The 26588-nt window shown below is 37.9% G+C and overlaps 1 protein-coding gene across 1 annotated transcript in view; it reads left to right on the top strand.

Moving 5' to 3' along the window:
* LOC107550066 (nephrocystin-4) overlaps window positions 1-26588 on the top strand; it is a 61643-nt gene that overhangs the window by 11464 nt on the left and 23591 nt on the right. Inside the window, exons 3-9 of the mRNA XM_016231296.1 lie at window positions 582-773; window positions 5112-5302; window positions 12295-12455; window positions 13937-14117; window positions 19982-20113; window positions 22045-22259; window positions 23026-23252. Coding sequence (XP_016086782.1) covers window positions 582-773; window positions 5112-5302; window positions 12295-12455; window positions 13937-14117; window positions 19982-20113; window positions 22045-22259; window positions 23026-23252 — 1299 coding nt within the window. The remainder of the gene's footprint in view (window positions 1-581; window positions 774-5111; window positions 5303-12294; window positions 12456-13936; window positions 14118-19981; window positions 20114-22044; window positions 22260-23025; window positions 23253-26588) is intronic.

Genomic DNA, 26588 nt, shown 5'->3' with positions numbered 1-26588 from the left:
TTTGCTCTGTTTTGCTTTCTCTTGGTGCGATTTTCTTTCCGTGTCTAACAGAATATATTTCAAGTGCTTTTATGTGCAAGCATGCAATTCTTTCAGGAAAGAAGTCATTTATGGAGTTCTTAAGAAAGTGGTGCTTGATATAAGCCTCATAAAACCATGGATGATATTTCATGTGTGAGATGCCATTTAAGATATCACAGCAGGACATATTACAGATCACTCCAGATTATTTAATTGTAGCTCTGACATTTGACACAGTTGTACATGTGAAATACTGTGATGACATTTGGAATGTATCTGATAGCGCACAGTAGGCTGCCACATCTGTTTACTGATCTGTGTCCTGTGTTGTCTTGACAGCATTTGGCAGTTCATGCGCTTCAGGTATAGTACTGTAACTAAAAATCTGTGTCGCACACAGAACTGAATAAGACACAGTATGGCAGATGTTCAGTAAGAAAATGCTTAGGTAATTGGAGAAAGCTACATTAGCATTGCAAATGTCATGAAATTGTATGGCAGCCTGTGTTTTTTTTTTGTTTTGTTTTTTTAACTGTACATGTGTGATTTGTCTATCTCAGCTCCTCCAGATCAACCTCCCGGAGATCTTTGGCACAGCTCTTCTCCTCTGGTTTTCCTCAGATCCTGGACATTCAGAACCAGGTGGCCGAGGTTCTGGATCCTTCTGAGCCTGTGAACTTTAACCCCCAGAGAGAAGAAGCAGATCCTCTGCAGGCCAACTCTCTCATTATTCAGTTCTTGGCTTTTACCAGGTAATTCTGAATGTCAGCCATAGCAACACTGGTTGCATTTTATAGTTTGCAATCTTATTTTTTGTTCTAATGTGTTCTTTTCCAAGGTGTTTTTTTATGTGTGACTTATATATTCATGTATCTACGGTAATACTCTGCTTTTATCTGTGAGCATTAAAATTAGCATTTAAAAAAATTATTTTCTGCATCTTTTCACTCAAAAATGATTAACTGAAAAGGTTTTATGCTTGTTGAACACACTGTCACAGGTTACTTCCTTGCATGCAATCTATTTAAATTGTAGACGTGTCTGGAATGACACAGACATATTGGAAATTAATGTGAATGTTATTTAATTTTTTCTAACATCATCCATCTGGAATAATGTTGTTTAAGTACTCTACTAAATTAAATCATTTATTTCAATTGGTTATTTGTGTATTCCAGGAAAAGCTGTTCATAGCAGTGGGAAAAAGGCCAAAAATTGCATTGAAAATGTATAATGGTATTAAGAAGTAATATAATTTTTTATAGTGAATTACAAAATGCCTTTATCTGCTTAAAAAGATTCACAGGCAGGTTTGTTATAGAGCAGTATGTTCTAGTCTACAGCCTTTACGAGCAGTGCTGAAACACTAGCTATAAAACAGGAGATGTCAGATCCTTTATTTCAATAGTAATGCAGCTCTTCAAGTGTTGGTTCAGGGCCAAGCATCTCTGGCTAACTTATCTCTGCCTCCAATCAGCCAATGTCCATATATCACTCAAGTATTGATGCTAAGAAACGGCACTTGTCAAGTGTGCTTGTGACAGACTGAGGCACCTCTCTGTTCTCAGATCAGGCATTGATAGATTTAAAGCACACTCTCCCTCTCCCTCTCTTTCTCTTGTATCTCTCTCACTGTCTCTGTCAAATCGTTGTATTTCTCAAATGGGAGATAAGGTGATGAAATGGGTCTCTTTTCAACCTTGAGATCCATTTAACACATTTAATACAAAATAACATACAAGAATAATACATTTTAATAATCATTTATTATATATAATACATTTTAATTGTGATATTGCTTAATGGCCATGATTTAATACAGTAAAAAAGTCAAAACACTTACTAAAAAATGCTATATTTTATTTGCGATATTTTAAATCCCCGGTTTAATGCATTTGATTAACCTGTTTTATACTGAATTTATGATATCATGTAATATTAATAGATGTAATTGATTAATAGCCCAAATAATAATATAAATAATTGACAAAGTAATTAAATAATAGCTGTATTAATATAATGTTGATATCAACAGTGAATACCAGTCATAGTAATATTAAAAATAATATAATGTTCAATATGTTATTGAACATTGTAATGCCCCATATAAAGTCTTAATATGAGGTTATTGTAAAGCTCTACATTTGAGATGTATTTATTTCTTATCTACAATTTTATGTAAGTGAAAGAGGGCAAACATTTTAGGCTAATGGATTGGATGGATTGGTTAAACATTTTTTTTCTAAATACTCAGTAAGAAAGCTGGTGAGTCTACTGGTTAAAGGTAGATGGAAATACCTGAATACATTTTCTGTTTTGTAAAGGAAATAAAACTGTGATTTATCTGCTAAATGAATCTCAATATTATTGTGCATGTGTGTGCATTCTGCATTCCCTCTCAGAAATTTCCTCTCACCATGCTGAGCTATCTATCCCTTTGTTTACCAGATGAATATAAATGTGAAATCCTTGCGTAGTTGTAAGGCATATTCTTTTAATTGAGGAATTCAAGTCATTTGATTGGCTCAGAGGTCAGAACTGACAATTTAAGTGAATAGCACTTAAACTCTAAAATTGTGACGTGATCGTGCTCAGTGGGCCTGTCAACTGTCCGCACTCTAAATAGTTTATATCCTTATCTAATTCTGAGTGATTGATTGCTACTCTTCCTCACAAAGAGAAAAGAAAGCAATCATCCCTCCCTAATCTATCCCTCCACTTTTAATTCATTCTGCTGAGGATGGAGACGAACTCTTCACACTACCCTGACAGCTCTCAAATGTCACCTTGGACTTTGATTAATTAATTTGTATCCTTTCATTTAATTATTTATATCATTTGTTTATCCTCTTGTTGATGTAATGGCAGCCTAGGGTTCTAAACCCATGTTGGCTTTTAAACCTTCAGGTTTGAATGATTGAACCCATCGCCCCTGAGCTCCTGGTGTTGAATGAAGATGTTTCTTCAGGTGTGGAGCAGTTCAGTGATGGATGATTATTGCTTACATAAAATGCAGTGGACCATTACTGGATGGAAATACTGGATAATTAAATTGATTTAAAATATTATGTTTTTAAGGAAGTAACTTCTCCCCAAAAGTCCTGCTTCAACAAATCACAAATAACTGGATTTTTTTTTTAATTGATTTTTCTCTACTGTGAAGGAGCCACAGTGCAATGAATTTGCAAGGAAGTTATTGATTTTGCTTTCAGGAAATGCTGAAGCTCCACATGATTAAATGGGAAGTTTTGTTTTATGATTGACCTGCTCTTTCTGACTTCAAAAATCTCTGAAGCTTTTCAAGCTCTAGCACAAGGATACTGTTTTATTGTTTTTAATTAGGTTAATTAGGTTTCAGTCTGGCAGTTATTCTTTAATAACATTTATTAATATTATTATTAACTTATAGCATTAACTTTATTAATGCTAGTGTTAGAATGGTTAATGATTGCATGTTAGTTTTAGGTGTAGGGTTGTTATAAATTTGTATTTATTTGTTTATTATTTTTGTTCACGTTTTGTTTTTGTTTCGCCAAAAAGTTATTATTAATTTGTTTTGCGTTTAAATACATTAAATACATCATCTGACTAATGTCAGAAGTATGGAAAGGCCCTTTTTGCAGTGAGTTTTAATAAATGGAAGGAATTTTTTGTTTTGAAAGTTACAGTATGCTTTCATAGTTCAATAAACTTCTTCATCTAAAAAAGATCAAGGACATTTTGATTCCTTGGGATATGACCTCTGTTTTAAAAAAAAGTTTAAATGACTAAATCTGTCTAAATCTGTGTTAGTGAGCACTTCTCCTTTGCCGAGATAATCCATCCACCTCACAGGTGTGGCATATCAAGATGCTGATTAGACAGCATGATTATTGCACAGGTGTGCCTTAGGCTGGCCACAATAAAAGGCCACTCTAAATGTGCAGTTTTACTGTATTGGGGGGTCCGGGGGCGTCCGAAAACCAGTCAGTATCTCATCTGCCCTGTACAGTGAAAACCGGGATTCATCTGTGAAGAGAACACCTCTCCAAAGTGCCAGACGCCATCAAATGTGAGCATTTGCCCACTCAAGATGGTTACGATGACGAACTGCTGTCAGGTCGAGACCCCGATGAGGACGACGAGCATGCAGATGAGCTTCCCTGAGACGGTATCTGACAGTTTGTGCAGAAATTCTTTTACTATGCAAACCGATTGTTGCAGCAGCTGTCCGGGTGGCTGGTCTCAGACGATCTTGGAGGTGAAGATGCTGGATGTGGAGGTCCTGGGCTGGTGTGGTTACACGTGGTCTGCGGTTGTGAGGCTGATCGGATGTACTGCCAAATTCTCTGAAACGCCTTTGGGAGACGGCTTATGGTAGAGAAATGAACATTCAATTCACAGGCAACAGCTCTGGTGGACATTTCTGCAGTCAGCATGCCAATTGCACGGTCCCTCAAAACTTGTGACATCTGTGGCATTGTGCTGTGTGATAAAACTGCACATTTTAGAGTGGCCTTTTATTGTGGCCAGCCTAAGGCACACCTGTGCAATAATCATGCTGTCTAATCAGCATCTTGATATGCCACACCTGTGAGGTGGATGGATTATCTCGGCAAAGGATAAGTGCTCACTAACACAGATTTAGACAGATTTGTGAACAATATTTGAGAGAAATAGGCCTTTTGTGTACATAGAAAAAGTCTTAGATCTTTGAGTTCAGCTCATGAAAAATGGGGGCAAAAACAAAAGTGTTGCATTTATAATTTTGTTCAGTGTAGTTACTATTGATCTGGTGGAAAGCATTTGGAAAGTGGTGGAATAAGTTTGTCATGGTGTGACTTTCCATTATTGCATCGCTGATACTGGTTCTTTATGAAGGAGTCACTCACACTGGCTCTTTATCATTGAGTCACTGAGATTTGCTCATCATTGTGAAGTCACTCAGATTGATTCTTCATAACAAACCACCACCAAAGGACTCCGAATATTATCTCTTTTAAATCATTTGCAATGTCCTCACAGACCCAGTTGTATCTCAATGAATGTCATCATTGCTTTTCAATTATGCCACATTCCCCAATGCCAATCAGTTGTCTGTCTCTCCCTAGGGTCCCTCAAGCTGGTGTGAATTCAGACTGGCCCAGCACTGTCCATTTCACCTTCCAGCTTTACAGCTTCCCCCCTGTCACCACAGAGCGTCTGAAGCTGCTTGACCTGGAAAGGAACAGCAAGCTGAAATCCAACTCTGATTACCCCTGTGTCCTCTCTGTTATCAACAAGGATGGCACACTTAGCTCTGGTATGATTACCATCCTCCTACGGATGCTTTATGATTCTCTTCAGCACTTCACAACATGTTTATTTCATTTGAATAATCGGTTGTCTTTTTTTAGAAGCATACTTGAAAGCAAATGTGTATTTATAGCACTCCTCAAAATTGCCAGTATCACTTTTTTTGTTCTATTGAATTCGATCAATGTCTGTGTTAAACTTTATAGCCGTTTTTAACCGCAACGCATGCAGTGTTTTAGTGAATAAAGCTCTAAAAAATTAGCAATTAGAGTTTTACGGCTCTTGGCTGAAGTCCAGTAATTGCTTTTAAGAAGGAGTCTTCATACACCGCAGCCTGCTGAGGAGAAGTGTAAAAGCGGCGTGACTTTGTGATGAACTTGGTCATGCTGAGAAAACAGTTTTGGCTCTGTTGGTTCATACGGCTGCCAAAAATACTTATTACCTGTCCCTGATGCGAGTTATTTTTATCAATAGTTTCTCACAGATTGTCAAAAGCCGATATTTCAAAGCACCTTAAAATGTTGAGCTAAGAGCACTTCAAATACACTTTTCCCACTGCCGGAGTGGGGCTTTTTGCTCTCATGTTATACCATGAAAATTTTGGCTAAAGCTCATTGCCTTGATTTATTTGTGTTGCAAGCAACATCTTGCCTGAACAAAACTCCCACTACGAGGGAAAACTGTAGCTGTACAGTGATTTCACCAGCTGTTGCGTTGAAATGGCCTTTACTGATTGGCTAGTTAAAGTATCCGATGAGGTGGAACATACATGACATGAGAACGTGTCTGTCTCATGATGAGTAGGCAGCCTCTCATTTGCCTACAGCAACCAGCTAAGAAGAATGAAGGACTAGACCAGTGGTTCTCAACCTTTTTTACTCCAAGGCCCCTGTCTCACTGCAGATATTCTTTACAACTTAAAAGTGCTTAAAAGTATTTAAAGCTCAGTTATACAGTAACTTTAACAAATAAGCACAAGTCAACCTGCCATACCGAACAAGACCACAGGGAGATGCCAAATCTAATCTATAGACAAATCCAAATTGCTAAACACACCAAAATACAAATGAAAAATGAAAACATTCTGAATATGTGAAAACTCAGCGATCTGAAGGCGGGTCAACGTCATCAGTGAATAGTTCCTCTGTCAGAACAAGCAATTGTGTCTGTGTTTGGAGCGTCTGCTGCCCATATGTACAAAACACCACTGATCCTCACAAACTGCTCCAAAACACGCTTCTTCGGTGAGTTTCCGTTATAAAACACTCACTGTACATTAATTTTGACAACTACGTGAATATACTGAACTCAGTGGTGGCTGGTGGAAAATTTTCTAGGTAGGGCGCTACATCCAAGAATTTTAGCATACATCCTGGTATGATTTATCCCAGTATAACAACAAGAAAAGTATTAAGACTTGAAATATTTTAAATAAAGATAATTGTTTTACCAAGTTCAAAATTGAGGATGAGTCCCACAAAACTATATCTTCTGCAAGCTTTTTTCAAGATAAATTAAAACATTTTTTAATTTTCATAATTCACAATTTATGTACAAAGTACAAATTTAAAAAAAAAACTGTGAGGAAAAAAATAAATGTTACATTTGTTTAGAGCATTTTCTATACATATAACTACAAGTCAAGCAGCAATACCGGACCAAACAGAACCACACAGAGATGCCAACAGACCACTACACCAGTTGCCTTAACCTGAAATGTATGTGGATATATATACGGATCCATTCAGAATTATTAAACAGAGCAAAACACAAATTAAAAAAGCAAATAAAAACATTCTTAATTTGTTTGTTTACATATTAATAATAACGGACTGACGTGTCTAATAGTGTATGATTGCGTAATCATCTTTACCTCCATTACAATCATCATCCATCTAAACTTTACTGGTGAGATACTGGTTTGCTTTATTCAGCGCAAACAGGCTAGTCCTGACTACATATTTCTTATTAATAGAGGTATGTTTGTTCCCACCAATTGCTGCACAAGTTTATGTATGATGACGAAAGCACGTTAGTGCTAGCCCTCCCGGAACTCATACCCAGATAGCACACGTATGTCTGCAAGATGTCTGTTAAAGATCTCTTCATCTGGAAAGCATCTGCTGTGTACAAACATCTGATTGACGTCTTTAAGGTGTCAGTTTTACATACATTCTAAATCATAAACATCTTAAAGACATTTTCTAAACGTCTATTTGACATCTAATAGGAAACGACCTATAGACGTATTGCAGATGAGCAAACACTAAAAAATACATCTTGCAGATGTAAATGCAGACGTCAGATAGACATCTCCGTGATGTACATGTGCTATCAGGGATAGAGATTGCATTGTGGTGCCTGCAGTTGGAAAAAACTGGGAAAAAAAATCTTTGTATGGAAGTCTATGAGAACAGTTTGGGCGATTCTTGGCCAGAGTGAAATCGCCTAAAAAGGGGCGATAATCCACAGAACGTGACTTGATGATGATTGAACTATATGTCCAGAGGCAGAACAGTCTAGAACAGTGACACAGCTGTGGTTGAATGTGAAAAATCCCTCCCTTTCGCACTCATCACCATATCGCCCTAATGAAGAAACCGCCCCTGTACCCTGTATTTTGTTTTCAACAAAAATATGATGTTATAGAGATCAGTGCGCCAAGAGCGCACGTACACGGTTTGTTTACGCATCAATAATAACGGATACACGCGTACCTAATGTACGATTTACTAGGACGACACTGGCTTGCATTATCCAACCGAGAGATGTAGTTTGCGTATCTTATGCTCATGCAGTGGTCGGTGCTTTGAGCCGCCGTTCATTCTGTATTTCACAGTGTGATGAGAAAGGGCTTGAGCTGCTCCAAAACACAGAATATCACAGAATACTTAATTAATATGTTAATATTTAACATATTAATCATACAATTTGTTAATTGAATATACTTTAATTCTAAGTTATTTTGCCCCCCACCCCCAGTTAAGAACCACTGAAATAGACGATAGAGATAGAACAAAGGTTGAAGAGTTAGATAGAGTGGTGGAGAACAGAAGAAATTTTGAGAGAGTGATAGTGTGAGAGCATGACGAAGAGATGCAGGGGTAAAAGAGGATCAGCTCTAACAGTCTGCTTTCAGCCATTTTATTTCAGAAGAGATGTAATATCATACATAAGGAATACATCTAGTGTGAGTGTGCAAGCACTGTCCTCACAGTCAGCCCTGTAAGACGGGAAACTCCAACCATTTTCAGGCTAAGGACCACTTGGTGAAAATAAAGACAGAGCAGGATCCCCATTACATATTGTATAAAACTGAGTGTTACATTTTAAACCTGGTCTAGAATAGCATGTATCAGGGTTGTGCAAATCTGTCTGTCTGTCTGCCTATCTATCTGTCTGCCTGTCTGTCTGTCTGTCTATCTATCTATCTATCTATCTATCTATCTATCTATCTATCTATCTATCTATCTATCTATCTATCTATCTATCTATCTGTCTGTCTGTCTATAGATTGCACTTCTACATACTGTTTGCTACTTCAATTGAAATTAAATTAAAATTCATCAATTGAAGCAAATTTGAAAAGGTATTTAATTTAATTCTAAATGGCGCACAACCCTGATGCATATGTGACCCTGGACCACAAAACCATAGTCATAAGGGCAATTTTTAGTAATTGCGATTTATACATCATCAGAACGCTGAATAAATAAGCTTTGTATGGTTTGTTAGGATAGGACAATATTTGGCCAAGATATAACTATTTGAAAATCTGAACGATTCAATTGATTATTATGTTTTAAATATGATTATTTTTCTTACAAAAACGCATCGATTCGCTACAGGAGGACTTTGTTCACCCCCCGGAGCCGTGTGAGACACTTTTTATTATGGATGGGCGCTTTTTATTTCACTTCTTTTGGACGGATGCACTGCAACACCTGCTGACTGCCATTAAACAGTTTGAAAGATCAAAGACCATTTTAATATAACTCTGACTGGATTCGTCTGAAAGAAGAAAGTCATATACACCTAGGATGCCTTGAGGGTGAGTAATTTATGGGCTAATTTTCATTTTTGGGTGAACTAACCCTTTAAGACTGGTTTTGTGGTCCAGGGTCACATATAGAACCACATTAAAGGGATAGTTCACCCAAAAATGAAAATTGTGTCATTAATTACTCACCCTCATGTCGTTTCAAACCCGTAAGACCTTCGTTCATCTTCGGAACACAAATTAAGATATTTTTGATGAAATGTGAGAGCTCTCAGACCCTGCATAGACAGCAAAGCAACTGTAATGTTCCCAGGTCCAGAAATGTAGCAAGGACATCTGTAAAACAGTCCATGCGACATCAGTGGCTCAACTACTGTTTTGCGAAGCTACGAGAATATTTTTTGAGCGCAAAGAAAACAAAAATAAATTTTTTTTCAACAATTCTTCTCCCCCAAGTTACGTCTTCCGCCATTTTAGAAAGTATCACAATGGTTACGCGTGCTTTCCCCCAAGCGTAAATAACGCTGATTACGCAGATTACGTTCATGTGCGTGCTTTCTCCCCCGAACGTAAACAACGCTAATTACGTCGATTACACTCTTGGGTACTCTCCAAAATGGCGGAAGACGTAACTCGGGGGAGAAGAATTGTTAAATAAATTGTTATTTTTGTTTTCTTTGCACTCAAAAAGTATTCTCGTAGCTTCACAAAACTGAAGTTGAGCCACTGATGTCACATGGACTGTTTTACCAATGTCCTTACTACGTTTCTGGACCTGGGAACATTACAGATGCGTTGCTGTCTATGCAGGGTCTGAGAGCTCTCACATTTCATCAAAAATATCTTAATTTGCTCCGAAGATGAACGAAGGTCTTACGGGTTTGGAACGACATGAGGGTGAGTAATTACTGACAGAATTTTCATTTTGGGGTGAACTAACCCTTTAATGTATTTACATACTATGTTATGTGCTTACACTGCAAATAATAAAAAAATAATTACCAGTAATGTACAGTGTATATTGCATGTGGGAGAAACGATGAAACATTTACAGTAGCTTCTTTATCTTTGATTGAACTTAGTTTTTTGTTTAACTACATTTTATTTATTTATTTATTCACAAAAAATAGTTTGAGATCAAATGATAATTATCTGGCACCTTAGGGGTTACAGACCCCCTGTTGAAGACCCCTGCTATAAGGCGTTAAAGCATTATGCCACAGTGCACTTAGCTCAGCCCTTAAACCCACCTCTGGCCCGACTATACAAGACAATGAGCCATACAGTACCATAAAGATTACAGGCTGAATGATGATGTTGTGCGGAAGGCCTTTTGATGCCTGGAGGGAACATCTGTATCCTGTGGGATATGAGGCTGTTATTGTGCAATTACTGGTTGTTGCATAACATCATCTCATACCAGATTCTCGGCTGAGCATTGCACTTCTCTCCAATGAAGAAATAATATTTTTGGCTCTCTGCCTGAAGTAGTACAATGTAAAAGCAACAGTCAGTTTAACATTTTGACTTCATTAAGCATTACTGTTGCATTTGCTTGTTTTGTTTTGCCATGAATCAAAATGCATCCAGGATTTGTTGTGTTCATTTGTGTTCAATTTTGACTGTGCTCAACCCGCTTGACCCCATCAATCAGGCTTCAAATCCAGTCGCTCCACTCAAACTGCTGTTGTTTTCATAACCTCACATCACTAGAGTGTCCCTGCTTAACTCTATACTGTTTGTTTTGGATCTTTTGGGAGCATTTGATGCTACAAACAAAAAACTATTGATCTCTAAGATGGTAGAAATGCTCATTTCTAGGTCAGTGCTTTTATCCTACCTGGATGCCAGTAAGTACCAAGTCAACTGGAAAGGCTTACACGCCTTACTCCACTGGAGTTCCACAGGGATTTGTGCTTGGACCTTTACCACTTTCTTTTTACACTAGATTACTCAGATCTAAGGCTGTATGTGCACACTTTAAGGAAGGATGCATTAAATTGAAAAGACATTTATAATGTTACAAAAGATTTCAAATTTATAATGTTACAAAAGTTTTTAAAATAAATGCTGTTCTTCAACACTTTATTAAGCAGCATAACCATTTTCAAGAAGTAATAATACAAAGAAAGGTTTCTTGATTATCAAATCGTCATACTAGAGTGATTTCTAACTATATATACACAACCCAATTAATACACAATTAATACTTGTGTATTAATTCTGTTAAGGTGGCCGAAGTGTCTGTTCAGTAGAAAAAAAGCTTTAACTTGGCCACTAATCCTCATCCAGACTATGGACATGTCATGGTTTAACTACTGCACTTGCCTTTTTGCTAGTCTGTCAACATCTCCGCTATACATCAAACATGCTGCCTTGCACTTCTTTACTCTTTTTACACGTTCCTTCTTTTCTGGCCTTCCAGCATCTGCCATACATCCCATCGAGCACATCACTGATGCTGCTTTACACTTCTTTACACTACTTTAAATCATTGCTCAGGCCTTACACATAAAGTATTGGTCCAGGACCTTCTCCAGCTTTGCATAAAAACATAAATGTAAATGCAGTGTTACCCAAGCATTTTCAGAACTGATTTCTGTCATCACTTTAGAAACAGGGAAACATGTGGGAACATATAGAAAACATCAGCGCCTGCGGCACTGCCAGTGTTTGATATTCATGACTGACAGGATGTGGCACGTGCAAAAGGGATGGAGCTCAGAAATGTTTATGTAAATTTCCCACACATCTCGCTTGGTGGCTAAACCAAGCTCAGAGTGTTTGTTTTTTTACATACAAGTCCTTGATTGCTTGCTTCATAGAATTGGACATTGCATTTTCTCACCCACCTGAGATTTGTGTTAAAGATAGGTGATTTACTTCACTCTCATTCGAAATGGCCACTAAACCCATCCCTTTAATCACAAACCTTTTTTCTGTCTCTTGGTATTCATGTTTGTTCTTTCCTGTTGAACTTTTCTTTTCCTCTTACCCAGGTTGTCCTGGTCTGCAGTTGCAGTACCGAGTTGACCCGCAGTTCCTCAAGCCAGGGGAACGGGGCTGGTTCCTGCGATACCTGGCGCTTCACTCCCTGCAGATTGATGTCTGGGACAGTGAATCCTTAATGCTGATTGGCTCAGCTGCTGTGGAGCTGAAGGTAAAATGAACTTTTGCCCCACCAGCTAATAGTGGGAGTCAGTAAGATTTTTTATTAATTAATTAATTAATTAATTTAGAAATTAATAAGAAATTAATTATATTCATCATTGATGCAATAAACTAATCAAAAGTTCAATTCAATTCAAGTTTTATTTGTATAGCGCTTTTCATGATACAAATCGTTGCAAAGCAACTTTACAGAAAATATAAGTTAATTAAATTTTAAACCGTGATAATAATAAAGATTAAGAAATGTTTCTTGAGCACCAAATCAGCAGATTAGAATGATTTCTGAAGGATCATGTGACACTGAAGACTGGAGTAATGGCTGCTGAAAAATCACAGGAATAAATTACATTTTAAACATATTAAAATAGAAAACAGTTATTTTAAATTGTAATAATATTTCACAATATTTCTGTTTTTGCTATATTTTTTATCAAATATATGCAGCCTTCTTTCAAAAACATTTGAAAATCTTATCTACCCCAAACTTTTGAATAATACTGCATATTTTATGCTAAAACTCTATTTTCAGGATTTTCTTAAAAAAAAAAAAAGACATTATCTTACAGTCAAAACTGTCACAAAGTAATTAGTTACAAAGACATTTGCTCACTGAATAAGCTGACAGAATGCCAATAAAGGCATTTACATGACCTTACATGTTGTCAACATTTTTTCCATAAGGTCATGCATGTAAACATGCTCAAAAGACTCAAAGTACTGCATACCAGCAGTAATATTACAATAACCCAACTCGCCCCACATAAACCATAACAAAACAACATTACCACCCACCTCACATTCCTCTACTTGGCAACAGCCTTGCAAGTCCTCAACTTGCCATGTTGGTAATAACCCCACAAGCCATACACAGAATTTTGACACAGGTACAAATACTGCCCTCATTAATAGCCCAACAGAACTCACACAGCTGTTTCACTCAGACAGTCACCCTGCACATTGAAACCTTTCTGCGATATTCATTATTTAATGTGCTCAGATGGGAGTGTCATGTCGAAATTATGAAATATGCATGCCATACTTCAGGACACCTGCGTCTGTTAGATCCCGCCACCGCAGGTCTCTTGGCTAGAGCTCTCATCGATGACAGCTGTTGAATAAAGGTTAAAACAAAACAAGACCAGAAATAGATACAATCGCATCAACATAATTGGATTGTTCATCTTTAGCATGGATTCTGACCTTTTCAGAGTTAACAAAGGGTCCATTTAGGATTCAAACACAACCACAAGGTCGTCAGGCAGTGGCATTTGTCAGTAGCCTGTAACGTATGTCTTAGCTGCTGGTTATTTATGTTTATCTTTTTGTTCTACATGGTTAGATCAATAAAATTGATTCAGGGGGCATGACAAATTGCCTTAATTTTTAGCACAATTTTTATAATTGATCACTCTCTATTTAAAAACTTACATCGACAGCTTTAATATTAGTATTTGACATTTGTTTCTGCAGCATATGCTGCGTCAAGGCCGTGCAGCCGTCCAGGTGAACCATGAGCTGGAAGTGATCACTACTGAGTACCTGCAGGATGCCAACTTTGCCAGCAGGCATGACAGCAAGCACAGCAGCACTCCAGCCATCAGTGTCTACACTACCGTAAAAGGAATTCTGCATCTGCGGCTTGGCAACGTTGGTAAGGATCGTTTGCTAACCACCATAAATTAATGTCATTTTTAAGTAAAATACTTAAGAAAGCCATTTGTACGATTATTTCTCAGAAAAGTTTAAACATGGATTTGTGGCAATATCAACAATTTCTGTATTTGTCAAGACTGTGTGCCATTCAGAGTTGAATTTAGAAAGCCTTTTAAATTACAGTTCAATTCTTGAATTGGAAGTGAGATAAACTAGAACTAGAATTGAAATTTTGTTTTGAATATTAGAAATCAGAAGTAAAATTAGTCATTTTTACCTAGGAAATTTTGAATGAAGACCTGACACAAAGCTTGTTTTGTACAAATGTTGTACAACTGGAATTTTAAAGCTATACATGTAGATGATTGGATGGATTTATGGTTGGATGAATGGATAGATATGCTAGTGGTACAGAAATTATACACTTTGTTTTTAACATTCCTCTGAAAATTTGAACAAGAAATCAGCTTTCTGAGATGTCACTATAGTGTAAGAAGCATCCGTCGTTAGTTACCCTAACATCTGAGTTGTTTTCCACTCTGGAAATCCAAGCTGAATCAAAGCTATTCACAGGCTGTCGTCATGTTTATCTGCTTAAGCTCCTTCTTAGAGGCCCAGTGAAAATGCAAGTGTTTCTTGTGAAATTACCCAAACAGTCAGATACCCATCGGCTTTCCTCTGTCTCTGGCTCTCAGCGGTCGGAATCAATTAACTCATCCACAACCCGCTCAAAAGCTGCTCAACACCGTATCTCAATCTGGGATTAATGTGTTGTCCATTTATTTGTTTGCTAATGAGTGGTCGCCATTAACAAGAGATCGAGGTTTACTCGCTCTCTAAGGCTTACTGAGATGTTTATCCTTTGAAAGCATCTCAGAGGATCAGCTAAGTCAAAGCAAAGACAATTACTGGTCAGAGTAATGAGGGATTGGGGGGGAAAATACTTTTATTATGTACATGCTAATGTATTTTGAATGGCTTGAGCGGTCCGTTGAATACATTTAGTCAAGTTTTGATAAGATGGGGCGTCGCGAGTCTACCGCTCTGGGTAATGAGCACCGGATTGATGTCTTACTTCACGATCCCGCTCTGTTTCGACATTTTCTTCTCAGATAGGATGTGTCACATCATTGGGAATTAATGAAGCTCCGATGTATTTGGACTCGTGATGATTGGCGTCTTGTCATATGGGAAAACGCAATGGAAAAAGCTCTTAATGAAATCCTCTTTAATTAACTTCAGCTTGATGTGAAGAGACAAGTGAATAATTAAACAAACAGCGAATCCACATAAAAGGAACGGATAACTTAATTCGGCACTAATGGAACAGGTTAAACATCATCTCTGAATTCAGAGTGTTTCGGTGCATCTGTCAAAAGCTTCTCACAGTAGCAAAAGGCTCTATCACCTCCGGATTCTTTATGCCTTTATACCAAAGAGAGAGAGAGAGACGCAGGGCCAGATGGAGGGGAGAAAAGATTAGGATTTTATAATTCGCCTGCCTCTGGCCCCCACGCTGCTCATCTGCAAACGTTTGATAAGCATGACGAAGATTTCAGCAGAGAAGAAGAGAGATGGGGAACGGGAGAGAGGAAAACAAGGAAAGAAAATCGCATTTCCTCGACAATTTTTTTTCCAAGCGAGTCCCCTATATCTGCTTTCATGGTGAAAATACAAAAAACAATGGTATACATTTGCAACAGGGGCCAATGTAGACTTCTGTCTATCTCCTCTAAAACAAAGCTACATTTAGAAGATAAGAGAAAGTGCTTCCTAATGGAAATCCTATCATGTGCTCCACAACAGATAAAAGGGTTCTATATGTGAATGACTTCCAAAGCTATAGAAAGGTATTCTCCAGGGTAAATAGGGGTCTAATGGAGGCATCTAAAAATAATTAAACGGCCAACCGGCAGGTGTAAAGTTATCAGACACACTGTGGAAGAACTGAATGATATTTCTGATGTTTTCAGGATTAAACGTGCTGAAGTTGTAGATGCTCAGCAGTCTTCTATGGGTTCATTAGGCTGTAGGGCTCTCTTTGGTTCACAATATTGTACAAGATTGATTTGGGTTGTGTGTGTATATGCATGAGAGGCTTTTTGGAAGTCTTTGGAACTCTTTGAAAAGTTTTGCGGGAGCTATGAACTTTTGCAATCTACTGTTTCTACTTTAAGAGCAAACTTTAACCAGATAACGAGACTACAAATCTTAAAATGTACGTTCTTTGAAATGGCCTTCTTTAATAGTAATGCTGTTTTCTCTCAGAACAATCCAGCAAACCCTTCATTTGTTCAGCTAATGCTGATGTGATTTAATGCAGTATTTTGAATGTGAAACCGTATGTGAGGGATTTGTGCGAAATTGCTGTTATCTGAATAACTTGGTCATAAAACTTGTTCTGATGTTTAATTAATTAATTTAATTAAAATTTAAATTTAATTAAACAACAATATACTAACACAGTCTGCTTAAGCAACTAACACACAAACAATTAATAATTTTTATTTCCTTTTTTTTATTTTTATAGCATGTTATATGTCATAGACACGTCAACAGAGATGTTAGCATGTTCCAAAGATGCCATACAAGTCTTTAACTGACACTCTTGGTTTCTTGAACTGTCCTTTTGCTCTCATCTTTGTAGGACGCCCACTTTTATGGAAAGTAGCAATGTTGCTGAACTTTTTCCATTTGTAGATAGTTTCTCTTACTGTGGACTGATGAACTTTGCAGCTTTTAGAGATATTTTTATAACCCTTTCCAACGTTATGCTTAATCTTATGCGTTCTGAGATCTCATTTGCCTAGGGAAATGGTTCATACCTGGCAATGCTACTTGTGAATAGCAAACTTTGTGAGAGTGTTTTATTTATAAAACAGCTGAGCTCTATCTCGTCTCATTGTTTGGACTCCAGGTTAACTGACTTCTGTCTCCAATTAGCTTTTATAGAAGTCATTAGCCTAAGGATTCACCCTTTTTTCCACCTTGCACTGCGAATGTTTACACTGTGTGTTCAGTAAAAGCATTAAAACGTATCATTATTTGAGTAGACTGTTTGTTTGCTCGTTGTTGTGTATAGATCACATCAATTGACCAATTTATGCAGAAGTCCAAGGTAAATCCAAAGTTTCACATATGTTTGTCACTGTTAAATCTCTGACAATATATGCACATGCAGTGTGAGAGGGTACACAGGTCAGAAGGTGTAGTCTCCTTTGCATGATTTATTTATGTTTTATTAATTAGTGAATATTTAAATAGCATAAAAGTCATAAAGGTTAGTATTAATGTAAAAATATGGAGCACATTCCCTACTGTTTTCCTCTAACTTTAGCCTCCACTGAAAAATCTAATCCTGTCCGGGGTTGAATGTATCTCTGATTTAGTTTCCCCACCCCTCCCCCCTTGCTTCTCCTCATTTACTTTGACCATATTTGAATATGCTGTGATTAAAGCTAAATTTCTCATTGTGCTGCCTGGAGCACCTTCATTATGCATTTAGATGCCCCCCCCAACTTTCTAATAAAAACAGCCTGAACATCTAATATAATCAGGTATGATATAAATTATATATATATATATATATATATATATATATATTTTTTTTTCTCTTTATATTATTGTATGTAAGCATTTCATTGTAATAATTAATAATTTAATGTATATTTTATTTAATTTTATTTATTTGTATTAAATGTATTAAATTCTTGCCATGTCATAAAACAACCAAATTAAAATAAAATAGAATTATCTCTCTTAATTATGTACACAGTGTGATATCACATATACAAGTTTTGTTCATGATAAATAGTCACCTATCACTGTCTGGGATCAAATATTATTCCTTGGTGTAACACATGCTCACTCAATCACCATTTTTAAAACACTATAATGATCTTAAATTAAATGCTCTTCAGGTAAATGCTAAGTGGAAACATTTGCCTCTGGTTGTTTTCTAATTGACAAAAGAAGTGTGTGTTTAATGTGTAGACGTCTGTCTTATGTATCCCTCTATTACTATTTTCATTGAAGTTTCATTCAATCACATGATGTGCCCTGAAACGCACACGCACACACTCCCACCTTCAGTCACCCATTCTGTGCCTGACCTGTGTCTCAGATTTGTAATTACAGCTTTCACTTGTCAGTAATCACAGGTAAAGCCCATTGAATGTTTGGGGCGGTTGGTGCTTGTTGTGAAACCCATGGGAGCAAAGCACTTACACTGCAGTTTAGACAATTTACTGCCTCTCAATGCGCAGCAATCACAGTTGAAAGATAGAGAACCAGTAAGATAAGGGTCATTGGCCAAGGAGAATTCACCCACACCAACATTTCAGTTTTTCTGCATAAGTATTGTTTTTGTAGTTTTCTGTTTTACTCCTCCGCCTATTCTTCTATTTCTCCCTGTTTAACATTCTTGTCTGTCCTTTTTGACCACAGAACGTTTCTCATTGCAAGGCACCAATCAATGCATCTTTCTTTGTCACATTGTTATGGTCACCACTCACCATCAATTCAGCCAAATAACAACAGGGTCAGTCTCTCTGTATGAAACAAGCAAAACAACCCAGTTGCAAGCAGAATAAACATATCTCTAATGGTAAATCTAACTCTTCGGCTGTCATTCTTAAGTCTGTCCTTGAGGGATGCTTTGCTTTACCTAATATTTCTCATACTGTGATCGGAGAAAGAAAGAAGGAAAATGCCAGCAGTGATCAGACTTATGGAGCCAATGCATCACCAGACATAAAACAAAATAGGCTACGTATCTGGTATATATATCTCTGAGATATGTATGGATTCATATGCTTATTTATATATTTTCAGTTTACATTGTGGTTGTGACAAACTATAAGCTCATTCACCTTAAATGGAAAAAAAAATAATTATGACACTACCATTATATGATGCTTTATAAATATATGTAAAGCATTATCATAAATATTGGGCAGTGTTATATTTTTTAAATTAACCTCTTCCTTTTGTCAGGATATTTATTTTATTGTTTATATACATACATACATACATATACAGTGGGTATAGAAAATAACCACCCCCCCCCCTTTTAAATAATCACATTTTGTTGCTTTGCGGCCTGAAATGAAGACAGTTGGGTAAACTTGTAAACTCAGTCAGGTGTAGCTAATCACCTTCTCAATGGCAAACAAAGATATTGGACTTTCAACTGTGATGAGCTGTGGTCATTTTGATTATCTCAGCATGAAAAGAGCTCTCCTGGAGCATTTCAGTCCTTGGTAGTGCAACTGAAGCAAACAATCAACTATGGGTGGCAAGGCACTGTCAAAAGATCTCCGGGATAAAGTTGTGGACATGCACAAGTCAGGAGATGGATACAAAGAAATTTCAAAGGTTTTATCAATGCCTAGAAAAACAGTGAAGTCTATTATTAAGAAGTGGAAGGTATTTGGTACAACACAGACCCTCCCTGGATCAGGACGTCACTCCAAGAGCCAGGAGGAAACTGATCAGAGAGGGTCTGTGTTGTACCAAATACCTTCCACTTCTTAATAATAGACTTCACTGTTTTTCTAGGCATTGATAAAAACTTTGAAATTTCTTCAAAAAAAAACTCTGAAGCAGTTGCAGGAATTTATGACAAAGAGTGGTCATTGTGTACATGTGAAAACAATATAAAAAATTCTCCACAAATGCGGCTTGTCTGTAACCTAGATCATGTATTCAGCCAAACTGTTATGAACAAAGAAAATTTTAGTAACAAAGCTATCTTCTGGAAAGCTCTTTGTTTACATTGACATGAATTTGAGCTTAATTTAACCAAACTAAACTGATTTGGACTGAGCTCGATTAAATTTCTTGTACTCTACTTTCCAACAGGTTGCAGTGTGACAAATTCCCAGAGTCTTTTGGCTCTTCCTCCATCGCTCTCCCATGTGGTCCAGCCCTGTGATGCCCCTCAGGGTTTTACGGGAGGAGGTGTCCCTGCTTTAACGGTCCTCCAGCTTAACGGTATAGCACATCATCTCCCTAAACCACCAAACCTTGACTTCATATCCCCAGAACTCAGGAGCTCTGCAGTTATACAGCTCTGGAGAAATTATAAAAGTACATCATGTGGGATTTGCTGATAATTCCAGAAGAGGTTTTAGCAGAGAATTCCCTTATCTTGTTGTAATGACTATTTTTATTTATCTTCTTTCTCACTCTCTTTTTTTTTATAGCTTCACTCTAATGACAGTGAGATTAGTCTTTTTGAGGATCACAGTATTATGACATATGGAAATGTAGTATGCAAAAGTCTTCAGAGATGACAATATCAGTCTTTTCATTACATTGTTTTATACGATAATAATCTTCAGGCCTGAAACATGAGAATGGCCAAGGAATTGCATGTGGGTGATTCTGTTTTACATACTTAATGTGGAATCTTCCACTATTGTAGTGGAACAGACCTGATAGACCTTCAAATATCCTGCCATTACACTGAATATGTTTTTACTAAGTTTAATCCTGCTCCACAAGGCTTTTCAAAACACTTTCCCTGCCATGACAGTAGTTGAAAAAAATAAATAAATTTGACATTACAAGATGCCCGTTATAACATGTCTTGCAGCAATGCTGAGAATGCAACATGTATTTGGATTGCATCATGAATTGCATTCTGACACATTTTAGAATGCAGTGATGTGTGAAATCAAACTTGCAGCTAGAAGCATTCAAACAGTTAGGCAGAGTGGTGGGTCGTGACTCAAAAAAATTGATCTTTTCTGATTGGATAAACTGTGTAATCATACATAGTTAGGATAGATAAAAGGACTGGTTCACTTCCAGCATAAAAATGTCCTGATAATTTACTCACCCCTATGTCATTAAAGATGTTCATGTCTTTCTTTCTTCAGTCGCAAAGAAATTAAGGTTTTTGTGGAAAACTTTCCAGGATTTTCCTCCATATAATGGACTTAAATGGTGGCCAACAGGTTGAAGGTCCAAATTGCAGTCTCAATGCAGCTTCAAAGGCCTCTACACGATCCCAGCCGAGAAATAGGGGTCTTATCTAGCGAAACAATCGTCCATTTTCTTAAAAACATTACACAGATGAAGAGCTAACAGCACCGTGACCTTTCCAACGTGATTACATAATGTGTGAAATTGCGGATGCGCATCACGGAGCTAGTGCAAGATGTGCATTTGTGGTTAAAAAGTATGAACATTTTTCACTAGATTAGACCCCTATTCCTCGGCTGGGATCGTGTAGAGCCCTTTGAAGCTGAATTGAAACATGCAAGTGTGTGCATGTCTGTGCAACAGTATCCATTCTGGTTTATCTGTACACTGAAGAGCAGGCTGCTTGTGACTGTGGCAGACATCAGTGCCACATAATGTCATGTCCTGCAAAGATAGTTGAGACAGCCAGTGAAAAATAACACAGTGGCTCCCACACGTCTTTGGGCCACGAGTGGGCCGTTACAGGAGGGGTGTGTGTATGTCAGCATGATGAGATGGCAATAAAGAGAGTGCTTCAACATGCTCTTATACATCACAGAGAGGCCCTATTGTCTCCAATGCAGTGTAGATCTTTCTCTCTCTCCCTCTCTTTCTCTCTCTGTAGGAAGGACTACAGTTGGAATTTAGGTTTAGGAAAAACACTGACAGGCTCTTTTTGATCCTTCGTCTTTTGATCCTCTGTCGTTCTGTCTTTATTGGTGTTAAATCACAGGATTATGTTAGTTGTGATGTTGAATCGCATTGAAGCATGAATCTCAGTGCAGGTATATCTGAAAGCGGGTCTCATTGGGTGGGAGGGATAACTGGAAAAGACCCAGATGGATTTGAGGCCAAATGGAGGTTGAAAAGGGGCCCCAGAGGAAGTGAGGAGAGACAGCATGTGTGTCTCATAGGGCGAAAGATGTTGTTTATGCGTGTGTATATGTGTGTTGCAGCAAGCAATGCCAGACGAGCCCGCCGATTGCCAGAAATTGACAGCGAGCTGGCCAGACTGCTTCAAAGCACCATGAGGGAAGTAGGCGGAGCCGCACGGCATCAGCAGGCTGAAGCGAAAGAAGTGCACCAGAGAAAGATTGACAGAATGGCAGCTGTCCGTCAACACGAGGAGCAGAAGGCCACGCCCCCTTTTCAGGACAGCTCAAACATCACGGTAAGAAAGAAGAACGGTTTTCAATAGAGCAGGATCGAAAAGCTGTCGGTCTCAGCATGAGCTGATTGACGTTCACTAGCGCTGTGCTCCATGTGATCCTGAAGGGATAGTTCAGACAAAAATCTATTATTTATTCACTCTCATGTCATTTCTAACCCATTTGACTTTCTTCTTTCATTGGATCGAGTATTTGTTAAATCTAGCTAACAAAATATGTATTGTGTGTTTGAGTGGTCCAGACGCTACACTTGATTCATTGAAAAGATACATTTTCAGTTAATAATGAGTTAAATTTTCATGTGTTCCTTTCACAAAGCTATCATATGACTTCAGATGACTTGAAATATAGAGCACGGGTCGAATGGGACACTTTTGTGATACTTTATTTTGCTTTTTTGTGATGTTGAAGCTTGAGAGCTCCAGTTCTCTCATTCACTTTCGTTATTCGCAAAAGAGCTCCCATTCAACTCAACTTTTATGAAAGATAGTAAGTCATATGGGTTTCAAAATTTTACTTTTTGGGCGATCTATTGTGTTCCTTTCAAAGCATGAGCTTTATTTTTAGCTCCTAAGAGGAAACGACTGAAAATGAGCTGCATTATTCACCAGTTCCTCCCACTCTGTGAGAATGATTAAATCAAACCTAAATTCACTCTTTTTTCACTCAACAGCCTGGCACAGTCTTGCCATGCTTCAGGCACATCAGTTTTATTCGTTTCTAGGTCTTTCCGGTGCAGTTTCAGCATGTGAATTTCCTTTCTTTCAGAGGCATCGGGCAGAGCGTGTGCAGCATTCCCGTGACCTGCGTGTGATTGAGGCCTATCGTGAGCGCTGTAAAGCACAGGAGATCACCAACATGCTCTCTCAGGTCATCACTACCAAACACACTCTCTACGCCACACTCGGAACGGCAGAGTTCTTTGAATTCGTGCTCAATAATCCATTCAATGTTCCTCAGACTGTCACCATTGAATGTGATGACCCAGAGCTCAGGTGAGTTATATTAGGCCTTTGAATGCAATACATCAGTGGTTGTCAAACTTTTCAAGTTCTACCAAATATGAGCAATGAAATACCATCTAGGCACATTTATATCTCAACGTGAGCCACATAATGTCATATTTTGATTCATGTCAATATTCCTGCAGTTAGATTATGGAGCTTAAAGAACTTAGACCGCCTTTTATAGGCCTGTGGAAGGACCCCATTAGAGCAACAGTCTGGCAGAACTTCTATTTCAGACTGGTTACATTATTGATAACATACATTATTAACTGAGTGCTGAGGGTCAAAAGCAAGTCACTCTTAAAGCTTAACTTAAAGAAACTGAGCGTCTAGATGCCGCTCGCAAACAGAATAATTTCTTGTGTTTTTGTTAATCCCTTCGGTTTTTGCAGCTCTCTTTGCACGTGCATTGAACTAAAACAGTGCATATATCACCATACCAACATGCGGCTTAAATGGATAGTTCACCCAAAATTTGTAATTATTTAAATTTAAATTTACAATACTCTGCCTCATGCCTTTCCAAATCTGTATGCTCTTTCATTATTATTTAGAACATAAAAGAAGATATTTTGAAGAAGTATATAGAATAAAAAAAAAAAAAACTTTAATCTACCCAGCTAACAAATATATGTTCTAAGAGTAATTTTCTAACATGAAAATGTTATTTCTTAATGTTCTCTAAATGTTCTAAATTTTTTTGTTATGCAGTCATTCCATTTGATTATTTTTAAACATTATGGGAATGTCACTTTTGACTGTTCTCTAAATATTCTGAAACAGATAGTAACAAATGTTAGTTGAATGCAAACTAAAACATTTAATTAAAAAGTTTCATGACTGATGTATAGTAAAAATAATGTTTTATGCTGACATTTTGAGAACATGAAAGACCAGATAACTTTGAACAAACATTCTATTGAAATGACCAGACAAAGGTTTGTTCAATACTTTGAGACCTTTGAACCTTGCCACAATGTTCGCCAAAGTTCTGAGAATGGTCCCTGTTAGTTGGGTATCTATTTGTCTAGTTATCCATTCATCTATCCATCCTACTTTTGGCCTTTTGCCTCTTTATTAGAGAGATTTTGTAACTAAGTCAAATTTGTTAATACTGTTAGTAATTTCTATCAGAACAACAGTGTGATGACACTTTTATATGGAAATCTATGAGTGTGTGTGATAGTGAGTTTTTGTCTGAGGTGTTTGGACACTATAGTACCGTAATGTGTGCTTTCATAATAAGAACACTGCCAAAAATAATTTAATACATTCTCATGTAAATGCAGATGCCCTAAGAAAACCGCTTTAATGTTAATATGTACATACCATAGTAAGCCTATACTTTAATCATGCTCAGCAGGCACTTTGTCCATTCAAAGATCAAATAAAGCCTTTGCCTCTGGCATTACAGCCCTGAAAAAAAAATTGTGTGTAGATCAATGTTTCGTTCACATGTGAACAGCCTAAAAATGAACATCTGAATGAATGAGTTTTCCTCAGCGGGGCATTACAGGGGCCAAGAGCTTCCCAGGGGGTAGGAAATCAACACTGAATAAATAATCAGTTCCCCGCATTCAAGCTTATTTTAATTGCAGCTTGATGTAAAATATCTTCCCCCGTCCAGGTCCCGTGTGAAGCTCTAGATGCACAATCCAGGATTATACCACACAAAATCTGAGTTTTCTGCAAGCCATAGACTGAGTCCGCACACGCCATCATGATGAGCACAAGCCAAGAAAGTGAGAGAGAGAAGTTAGGAGGATGAGGTGGAATAAATTACAGCATTAAAACCCTAGCATTTCTCAGCGTTTAATTAGGAAAGACATTAGTAGCCTAAACTACACACACACACACTGTGCTTTAGGACAAGATAAATATTCTCCGCTGCCTCTCTCCATGAAGTATGTTTGAATGGCAAACGTCTTCCCAGTTTGCATTGTGTTGTGGCATAAAACTGAAGCACTTTGTGATGTGTCATGGAGGTAACTGCTCACCCAGGAGTGGTGTGTTTGTCTGTGCGTGAACCCTGTGAGTCAGTCTAAAGCACTCTTGTATGCACAGAGCTGTGCCAGGGAAACAAATACCTGAGATCTGGAGTTTGCATTTGTACATTTGTGTTGAATTGATGCTTCTCTCTTCCAGTGCAAAGGAAATGTCAGGCCTGTGTTTGTATTGCTGATGTATGCCACAAAGCCAACCTTATAAAATCACCTCTCTCTTTCACTTTTACTGAAGAAATTGTTTCTCATCTGTACTCGCACATTATATATGGACAAGCTGAACCAACGGAGCAGCGGGTTAAAGGATACGCCAGATTTCAGCAGAGCTGCTCCATTCTTTCTGCCTAATTCATTTTATCCTCTCAAGGTCCCGCAGCTCATAATTTGTTTTCAGTCCTCTGAAGCAGTTTTTTTTTAGTTATACTTCAGCTGAATTTTATTTTCTCTCGCTCTCTCTCTCTCTCTCTCTCTCTTTAAGATTTAAAGTAATTGGTGTGATTGTTCTGTATTTCCAATGCATCATTAGAAACACAAAAAGAACAAAATTTGATTTTATACACTACACATTCTAATTTAGATCAATACTTTTATTCATCAAGGACGCATTCAATTGATCAAAAGTGACAGTAAAGACTTTTTTTTTTTTGAAAATGCTTTTAAACTTTATAATATATTCATCAGATTCCTGATAAAAAAACAAAAAACAAAAAAAACGTCTCTGTTACGTATGGTAACCCTCATTCCCTGAAGGAGGGAACGGAGACATCACGTCGGATGACCGACGAAATTGGGATCTCGCTGAGAGAGACCAATCTACTTCGAGTGAAAACTAAACGAGCCAATACACATTGGCATGCGATTATTGCATCCAGCTGTCGCTGATCACAGCGTGAGTATAAGTAGGCAGCAGATGCAGCGCATATTCAGGTTTTCGCTGAGGAGCTGAGCTGGTGACCCGGCCGCTCAGCGGTGGTACAGGAGCTGTGGCGACGGGACGTGACGTCTCCGTTCCCTCCTTCAGGGAACGAGGGTTACCATACCTAACCGAGACGTTCCCTTTCAGTCGGTCACTCTCGACGTCACTTTGGGATCCTACCAAAAGGCCACAGCTACTGCTCCTTCCAGTGTCCTGTGGAAGCCACCTGCGCCCCTACTTTATGGTGTATGCCAGGGCTTGCACAAGAGGACCAGCTACTGCTGCTATGGCACTACCCACTGAGTAAGACTGGATAACATTCAGAAAACGTACCCGTTCTACTTGGAGCAGGGACGTTGCGGAAGCTCCAACCTTCCCGAAGGAGGTTTCGGAAGCAATACACAT

Source organism: Sinocyclocheilus grahami, unplaced genomic scaffold (genome assembly GCF_001515645.1).
Source record: "Sinocyclocheilus grahami isolate Dianchi unplaced genomic scaffold, SAMN03320097.WGS_v1.1 scaffold16.1, whole genome shotgun sequence".
NCBI classification, from domain to species: domain Eukaryota; kingdom Metazoa; phylum Chordata; class Actinopteri; order Cypriniformes; family Cyprinidae; genus Sinocyclocheilus; species Sinocyclocheilus grahami.
This window is presented reverse-complemented; position numbering and strand designations above follow the sequence as displayed.